At 39.9% G+C, this 9,991-nt stretch overlaps 1 protein-coding gene across 1 annotated transcript; it reads right to left on the reverse strand.

The window, feature by feature from the left end:
* Positions 1-779: 779 nt before the first annotated feature.
* On the reverse strand, positions 780-9,880 carry DEGS1 (delta 4-desaturase, sphingolipid 1). The gene is made up of 3 exons (XM_031438438.2): positions 9,686-9,880; positions 5,001-5,743; positions 780-1,289 (listed from the first exon to the last, which is right to left on the reverse strand). The coding sequence occupies exons 1-3, from the start codon at positions 9,765-9,767 to the stop codon at positions 1,143-1,145; spliced, it is 972 nt and encodes a 323-aa protein (XP_031294298.2). The 5' UTR covers positions 9,768-9,880; the 3' UTR covers positions 780-1,142.
* Between the last annotated feature and the right edge of the window lie 111 nt (positions 9,881-9,991).

The raw sequence follows: 9,991 nt of genomic DNA on the forward strand, positions 1-9,991 counted from the left end.
AGCATCAAATCCATGGGGGTGTTTCACAAATTCTTTTATACTGACTGACCAAGTACATCTGAACTGTAAAGTTGGTTCTATTAGCACTGGAAATGTGAAACCAAGGGGTCTTTGAACAACAGTTCAAAGATACTAGGAATTTTCCCAGGCAAGATCATCCGGAAGGGAAAGCAAAGTACTTTGTCCCCAAAAATTAGGTCTGTGAAAACCAATGCCCCTGAGGACGAGCATGACAATCTCCACTACCAGCAGGCGAAGCTGCAGTACAGAAGCAGGAGTCCTGTGTCTCATATTCAGGGTGCCTGAGGGTTGGTGTTGTGTACAAACTGTAGACTATCTGATTTTTTGATACTGCAGGTAATTTTTTAAACAGTTCACCATATCACATGAAATTTACCCAAGTGACACGTTTCAGGACTTCTAGCCTGACAGCCCACGATACTGGCTACTTGACACCAACTATCTACCATCAGACCCAACCAGTTTCCGCTGCAATGAAATGACATGAGACCCTTTATCAGTTGAACTGCTTCTAACTTAAGAGTCCACACATGAAACGTTGGATGTGATGAAATTCAAAAATGCCTTTACTTACGAATAAGGCTGTACAGGACTCAGCAGTGTCTAACTTGGGCCCCGTGTACAACAGTACAGACTGAGTCATTCTGCTTGCTCTGAAAAGACATTTCTAGGCCATGTTTAAATTGTAAGGTAAGTTCAGCCCAGTACTCTTGGCCACAGTGTAAAGATAGTAAAATGCAAAAATGTGATATACACTATTGTGATCAATAGCTCAGTTTATTAGCTGTTTAATAAAGTAAATCCTTAGAGTGAAAATAACATACAAGAAATAGCTTTGTAAGAGCTTTGTTTATGATACGTTTACAAAATGTCAGACATCAGTGACAACCTCCTGCATGAGGTAACACAACAAACAAGCTTCCTGTGAGTAAAGGTGAACACGGAGCAGACAGGCTGACTGTTTAAAGCCAGATTAGCTTCTTGATACCATGGTGATCATACTTTGAATCTGTACAAGGGCAGCTTCTACACATCACCGGGTCTTAAATTAATAATGCAAAAAGTTCCACTTTATCAGCTATTTTGAAGTCTGAGAGGAATTCCTTTGGCAATAATGACATTTATTCCAGAACCACCTTGCCTTTTTGATGCCTCTTCATTCTCGAATAGGGACTTATTGTATCATCCATCACAAAATCATACAGTACTTTTGCCCAGGAATTGTAGTGGGGAAGGTTGTCGTAGTATTCAGCTGCTATTTTCCTCACCTAGAAGGAAAAAAATACAGCAAGATGAATAATGGGTGTTAACTGAGTTCTTTTAAAGATGGCAGATGAGTGTCTGACAGCAACACTTAGAAGAGAAACCAGGAGACTTTTTGCCGCCTCCTGCTTAAACAAACAAACAAATAAATTAATGTAGCAGCTTTGGGAATTCTAAACAAAAAGCAGTTTGCATTTCAACAGTAAAATATACTTGACCCTCTAGAATCATTGACTCTTTCCAACAAGCTCCAAGGGACTAAATACTGGTTTATTTGTAAAATTTGGCACTTGGAATCTGTAACTACAAATACTTGCAATCCAATCAACTTGATGTTTTTCAAGCATCATACAGCATGGTTGGCCCTGTAGGATGTAAAGGGACCACCTGACCCCCTGCCATTAAGGAATCTGCAAATACTAACAAATTACTGTGGCATGCCAGTTAGAAGTTAATTACTTACCAAGTGTACAATTTGGCCATCTCGAGTTGAGTACGTCTTTTAAAAAATGACTACTGCCAGTGTGACTAGCAAGGAAAACTAGCTAGTGCTGAGTACTGAAAAATTCTGTGGCTTCATCAAAATGTTCAAAAACTATCCTAATAAATCCCAAAGGAAAACAAAGGCACAGAATCCAAGAAGTTCAAGATGTTGAAAATAGAAACAAAAACAAAAACAAAAAAAGTTACAGTTTAAATTACTCCTTCCACTTGGGAAATGTAATATTCTCTGGTCGTGGAAGGAGCAGATTAAGGTACAACACTATGGGAACAATTAAGGCCAAACAGCGCCCTTTCACATGGCTGCTCTAGGCACTCAGAATAAACACAGGGTGATGTCATACCTTTGATCACAGTCCTTCAAAACTTTCTAAAATTCTTTCATGAATAAGGATGATCTACAGACCACACACATACAAATAAACTTGGGTCCTAATCCACATCAAACTGATGACAAAGCCAGTAGCAATCAATTTACAGTTTTCCCGCCTTATCTGCAGTTTCACTTCCCACGGTTTCAGTTACCCACAGTGTGAAAATATTAAATGGAAAATTCCAGAAATAAACAATTGAGAAGTTTCAAATTCTGCACTATTCCGAATATTTCATCCTGGGATGAAATCTGGCACCCTCCTGCTCTGTCTCGTCTGGAATGTGAATCATCTCTTTGTCCAGCACATCCACACTATATATGCTACTGGCCTGTTGGTATAGGGAAAAATTACAGCACAATTAAGGGTCGGTACTATCCATGGTTTCAGGCAGCCAACATAACCCCCTCATATAACTGGGGCCTCCTGTAATTTTAACAGCTAGACTACAAAAGATACTATCTTTCTAAAAAAAATAAAATGACAGAGCCAGTTTAGATCTGGAATAAGCATTCTGAATCAAGTTAAGATACTCCTTGAGACTAAAAATATGTTAAAAATCATAATAAAAACAAAAATGTTTATAATTTATACATTTTAAAAAAGACATAAAGCAAACATTTAATAAATCCCTTTACAGCAGGAATTAGAAAACCTAGGGAATTTATTGGTCATGTGTCCAATTTTGTTCAAACACTGACATAATAAACACCCGGATGTCTGTCTTCATACTTTATGAAGTTGTGAGCAAATGGAAAAATACACACTTAAAAAGTGTTCTATGAAAATCAAAAGCTCAGTTAAAAAAAAAAAGAATCTGGCTACTGTGATAAAAAATGTTCCAAAACTGACTACAGTGATGGCTGTACAACTCTAAACAATCTAAAAACCACTCAATTGTACATTTTAATGAATGAATTGTATCTATGAGTTACATCTCAATAGAGCTGGTAAAGAAAACTTTGTTATACACACCTAGTAACTACCTGTGTGATAGTTACATGAAACATGACTACTGCAACACAGCTACTGCAGAACAAGACACTCCCTGGTGTACATCATAGAAAAAGCAGGAAAGAGTACAGAATTCTGAGAACGTCTGTTTGTTAGTTTAGCTAAGGAACAAGAAGACAGCATGAAATGGAGTGGGAAAGAATACTCACTGATGAAAACGATGAGCCTTAGGTCAAGCAATGTCTTGACTCAACTAAATTTTCAGTTAGGGACTGTTCAAGAAAATTACAAGTCAAAGTATGTGGCTTATGCTGGAAAAAATTATTTCGTTCAGAAGGTGATCGGCTTTCTCCTTAAACTACAACCTCTTAAGAAATAAGAATTTCCTTTCCTAGTCAGGGAAGAGGCAAACAAAGGTGAGTGCACTCTTCTTCAGGCTCAAGTGACACAAAGTAGCCACATGAGCATCACATTACACTGGTTTCAAAGCTCTCTTCTGACAGTTGCCTGGTATTTTCCCCTATTTTGTTTTGAAAACTGCAAAACCTAAAGCAAGGTTGAAAGAACAGTAAAAGCAACACCCTTATGCTCTTTGCCTAGGTCCACCAATTAATACTTTCTCTTCTTAAAGAATACATACCACATACTTCACTTTCTTTGCTGGACCTTTTGAGAATAAGTTGCAGACATTATGTGAAAACTTACATGGAATATTTCACCCCTAAATATTCAATATGTTTCTCCTGAGAACAAGGACATTGCCCTGTAAAACCATTATCACACCCTAGAAATTTCATATTGATACAATATTATCTATTATATGGACCACATTCAAAAATTCCTAACTCAATGTCCTTTCTTTTCTCATTGGGAATCCAGTCAATAATCAAATGCTATATTTAGTTGTCATGTTTATGTGTCTGTGGACAATCAACATTTAAAAACTTAAGAGGAAATCTATACAATTTGGCTGGGTGGATATAATAGTACAAAATATCTGGCTATGGTTCTCTTATACCGCAGCTTAAAAAAATAAAATAAAATCAAGGGGGAGGGTATAGCTCAGTGGTAGAGCTCTGGCTTAGCATGCATGAGGTCCTGGGTTCAATCACCAGTACTGCCATAAAGAAAATAATAATAAAATAAATTAAATTTTAAAAAGAGAAACAGCTGCTTTATAAAAATCAAGAAAAATTAATACCACATCTCATACAACTAGATTTATGGAAACATTTTTTGGTAATGGATTGTAAAAGCTATCAATTCTGAGAAATGGATAGCCTAATAAGAGAATTCATCAGAAATATAACTGAAGTTTGGAGAGGATCATCCTTTTGTGGAGGATGAAAGGATGAGCATCAATGTGTCTTCTCTCATTTACTCCACAAAGAGTGTACTCAGTGTCTACTGTGACAGGAGACAGAGGTCCCCGCCTGTGGGAAGTCTGTCCTACTGGAAATTGATGTTCTTTTATTTTGCAGGTCAATTATGTAGGACGTCTGTATTTCACAACAAACCAACACATAAACCTTAGCTAAGCACATTCAGCTTAAGAGTGATAAAGGTTATGTGAACTTTTGCTCCCTTGGCAGAGGGAATTCATTTTCTATTTCTTTTTTTTTTTTTTTTCTATTTCTGATTTACTGTACACTTTAGCCGATTTTGCAGAACCCCCAACAGTTCTAAGCCCTACGTGTTACCTGTAGGCTTAGGGACCCAGGAGAGTGAAGATTAGGCTGGCCTACTCAAGACTCAGACTCTTGCTGTTTTCTTTGATGAATGGCCTTGATGGACAAAATATACTCAATTCCATTTAAAATGAGCCAGTCAAGTCTAATTTTGATCATATAACCATCAGAAATTACAACATGTATCAAATCCTTTACTTACCAGGGGAAGGCTTTTTCCGGGAATGTTGGGGAAGTCATGGTGTTCATTATGGTAACCCACATTGAAGGTAAGTAAATTCAGAGGCCCATAGTACGAGTACGTTTCATGTCCCTTTAAGAACATGTAATGTTCAGCTATAAAATGTCCAGAAATCGGGTGCAAACCTAGACCAAGTAAGGTTCCTGCCAACATGTAGATTAAAGATTTAATTCCCAAAACGTAGTAGATCACAACGTCAAAAGTGATCTGGATCACTGTATTGATAATTTCCAGATAAGAAATTGGCTTGGGATTGATGAACAGAGGTCGAAAAGCATAAAAGAGAGGTTGAAGAATAACCCATATAAACTTTCTGAAAGCGGTACAGAAGAACCAGCCTTCAAAATCTGTTGGAATATCCACATCAATGCCATCACCCCCGAGGTATCGATGATGATCCATATGGTACCTCTTAAAGGAAATTGAATATGGAACACCAATAGGAAGATTAGCAAATATTCCAAACCAACGATTCCAAATAGATTTGTAGTGGCCAAAGGCATTATTGTGGGAAATTTCATGAATAGCCAGAGTCATTGAATGGGTAATGCAGCTGCCAAAGACATATGCCCAAAATATGACCCATTTCCAGTCCAAGTCCTTCACTAAATAAAAGGCAACCAGCTGAGTGAGAACCATCATAATTATAATCCATATCAAGGTGGAATCAGGTTTCATCAAGGATTTTATCTCAGGATACTTTGCTATAAAGAAAAAACAAACAAAAACAAAATCAGAAACTGAGAAAAGTATAATAGTTCTGCAATTATAATTAAATTAATGTCAATTAAATTAACATTTCAATTAATTTTTTCCTAATCATTATATGTCCTCTATTAGAGACTTTATCAGGTATTTATCTACTACAGGGAAGAAATATATTTTAACAATAAAGTTACTAAATACCATGTCACAACTAATTAAGAATTTTTGCAGGAAAAAAGAGTTTCAAAATCTAGACTCTTCATATTAACAGATAGTCACAAATGAGTAAAGAGTTCATGTTGTCAGTTCCCTTTTCACTCCTAACAATTTTTGTAAATTTATAAGTTTTACAAAGTGGCAATCATAGTTTGGTAGATCTATTCTATGTGTCTGACAGATTATGGACTTATTACAATATACTTTCATGTAATACATATACAATATATACTTATTATACACAATATATTATATACTTGAGAGTTCATAATTTCCTTTATGATGACTAAGTCACTTTTTTAAAACATTTTTTATTGAGTTAAAGTCATTTTACAATGTTGTGTTATGATGACTAAATCACTTTTTACTGCCAGTTATAACTTCTAACCGTTTTCCTATTTCAGACAGTTAGACATGTAACACTTTTGCCAGTGTAGACTCTTTCTGGTCATCTGGATATCAGGATAATTTCCAAAGAATTCTGTCCATTCACAATGCCACTTTCCTATTTATTTTCACATTAGAATTGTACAATGCTAATTTATGTTATAGTCTTATTTTCTTTGTTGAATTTACATGCAAATATCCAAGTATTATGAAAAAGGCCAATAATGAAAGCCTCTGCACATCAGGCAAGCGTCGCCTACAGGCAAATTCAGATTCTTCTCTGTATCCCACCACTCCAGAGATAGAAACCCAGATATAATGAATGTTGTGTGTTGTCAAGTATATCTAACCCAGGATGGCAAAAGGAAGAAGGGCATTTTTCTTGGGACAGGTCATTTAGAAGGTTCTTGAAAAAACTGAGAAAGGAAAAATCCTCTTTTCTCTAAATATGAAATGAGGAATTCAATAAAAGCTTAAAATGCAAGACAGGAAGTTAAGTCCAGTTTTATATACAAAAAATAAGGATAGTGTTAATTCAAGGTAATTCTTCCCATTTCTTTCCTTTCCCCTCTTCTGCCTCCACTCCCTAACCTCTTTGTTGGCATCAGTTCATGTCATCAAATGTTAATAATTCTGTAGGCAATAGGCAAAAAAAAAAAAAAAAAAAAAAAAGCAATCCTACAGGCTTTAGTCTAAAACTAAACTAATTATCCTGGTACAAATGATAGAATACACATTTTGTAGGTATTCTAAAATCATGAAACGTATATAGTACAGTTGTCTCACATAAATCAACTTGCTCCAAGTAATTCTGTACCAAATTTTTGCACAGTGGTAATAATATACAAAAATCAATACTACAAGGGTGCCAATATAATTAAATGGGAAAAGAATAGTCTTTTCAACAAATGGTGCTGAGACAACTGGTGACCCACATGCAAAAGAACACAACTAGACCTCTTTCTTACACCATACCCAAAAATTATTTGGTCGCAAAAAGGAACAAGTACTGATACATGCTATAACGTGGATGAACATTGAAAACATTATGCTAAGTGAAAGCAGTCAATAACAGAAGAGCAAGTTTGTATGATTTCATTTATAAGAACTGTCTAGAATAGGCAAATCTAGAGAGACAGAAAGTAGATTAGTGGTTGCCCAGGACTGGTGGGTGGGAGTGGGGGATATGGAGACTATTAATGAGTACAGGGTTTCTTTTTGGGGTGACAAACATTTTCTAAAAATTAGATTGCAGTGATAGTTAAAAACTCTGTGAATACACTAAAAAGACCCCCCTGAACCGTACACTTCAAAAGGAGCATTTCTTGTGATTATCTGACCCACTAATATTAGTATAGTCCTTAGCCTTCATTAATTTTCAATAGATGCCTTTTGAATGAAATTTTATGATAACTCTAAGTGTAAATTTAGTGTACAGATGTTGGGTATTAAACAACATATCCCTGTTCTCTCATGCATCTCTCTCCCCCAAAACCTGACACATTTCAGAAATATCTCCTCATTTAAGTATAATTTAAACAAGTCTCCAGACTGTTATCTTTCCTGAGGTTATTCAATCTCCACCCCCGAAATGGAACACTGAGCAGTACTCACAGCTCCAGGGAAAATGTATTTTCATTGAGAAATATGTAATCCTTTTACTTTCCAAGTGAAATGGTCCAGTGATAATAAGTTTGTGGGAAAAAGGCTCAGTGTTGAGATAAGCATCAACAAGCACCTTTTTACTTCCTTGATTTTCTTAATATTAAATACATAGCTAAGTGCCATATTCAGGAGTTGGTTTTTACAGGGTGGATCCCACATTATTCTTATGCAACATGTTGATCATGCATAGATTAAATGTACTATATGCTATCACTTTTGCGTAAGTGCTTGCAAAATATATGTTTTAATTAAAAATATAAGTTAAAAAAAGGAAAGCATCCAAGAACTAAAGTCTCTTAAAAAGCTACCCTTAATAGCAACTATAAAGGCTGAGGCTCCTAATTTACTAATTTGATTTTTAAAAATTCATTTCAATGGGATTTGCTAGCTCCTTTTTCTAAGAACATGAAATTTCTAACTTTAGATACCCCAGCAAAATTCAGGGGCTTGATTCTTCTGTACACCGTGTAAATGGATGCTGAGAAGAAAAACTAGGGGAACACTGTATGAGAAAGAATTCCTCTTATTCAACTTACCACCCACCAGTTTCCTGATTTTTGAAACAACAGCAAAGAGGTTAAAAGCATCCGCTTTGGAGGCAATCTAACCCAGATGAGAATCCCTCCCTAACATTTACTTATTCACTCTTACCTCATCTTTAAAATAGAGATAACACTGACTTAGTTACTGGGAGGATTAAATTGGGTAATGTTTGTAAAGCACTCAGCACAATGCGTAGCATATCATTAAGAGTAACCTGGGAGAGATGAGAGAATTCTCTATAAAATACAGAAGCTGCACACTGCTGAGCGCCTTACCACCTCTAGAGAGCTGAATAAGCCCTAGTTAACCCAGTAAAAAGGTCCTACATCTGCAATCAGGGGACTAGAAGGCTAATCTTGGCAAGTCTCTCATACTTCAGCCTTTTCGTACACAAAACTGGGATGGATTAAAAATATTTAAGAATCTGCCCTTCCTGCGTCCCAGCCTTGATATGAGGGTTAGTGAGAACAGCGTGAGCGCACCAGGACTCCGATCCTGGAATGCTCGCTCACCCTTCCGTCCGAGAAGCCCCTGGGGTCACCTGGTCGGGTACCACCGGCCTCCTCCCCGAGGCCGAGCCGCCCGCACCAGGATGGCTTGCCGGCGTCTGCCAACGTCAGCGCGCCCGGCGTGTGGGCCTGCAGATGCTCCAGGACCACGCCCTGCCTCGCACACGCTCGCAACCTGGCTTCCCCCGGCCCGCTCGGAGGAGTGGGAAGAGGAAGAGTGAGAGGGGGGAGGGGAGGAAACGCCCCACCGGCGGCATAGGAATCTCCAGGAGAAAGGCTCTAACCAAGGGTGGCCTAGCCTGGGGGAACTCGGCTCTAAGCAAACTCTGGCCCCGACCGGACGCCCGCGCTCGGGGGCGCGCCTGCGCCTCCCCGCCGAAGGGCCAGGGCCGCGAGGCGGGGCGGGAGCGCGCGAGGCCCCCCCCCGCCTCCCGCGCCAGGCCGGATCCCGGGAGCCCTGGCCCCGCGCCTCCCCCGGCCTTTCCCCCGAGGCTGGGCAGCCGGGACGGCGGCGGGACGCGGCAGGGAGCCGGCTCTTAACGGGCCTCGGGCGCGCAGGGGCCGCGCGCCGGTGGCGGGAGACCGCGCACGCACATAACGGGGCGCGGGCCCGGCCCTCACCCAGGATCTCCAGGCGCCGAGTGGCGTGGGGCTCGTCGGTGTAAACCCATTCGAAGTCTTCCCGCGAAACGCGGTTCCCCATGGCGGCGGCGGCGGCTCGAGGGCCCGTTCCCGGCTCTCGCTCCCGGCCCGGCTCCTCAAAGGCGGCGGCGGTAGCAACAGCTCCCCGACTCGTGTCAGCAGGCGGCGGGCGGGGCGGCAGAAGAGACGGAGGCCTGGGCGGATCCTGAGGCCCCGCCCCGGGCCCCGCCCCCCACCGTCCCCGGAGCGCGGCTGGGCGGGCGGAAGCCCCCGCGCGGGGCGGGA

This window comes from Camelus dromedarius, chromosome 21 (genome assembly GCF_036321535.1).
Source record: "Camelus dromedarius isolate mCamDro1 chromosome 21, mCamDro1.pat, whole genome shotgun sequence".
In the NCBI taxonomy this organism is placed as follows: domain Eukaryota; kingdom Metazoa; phylum Chordata; class Mammalia; order Artiodactyla; family Camelidae; genus Camelus; species Camelus dromedarius.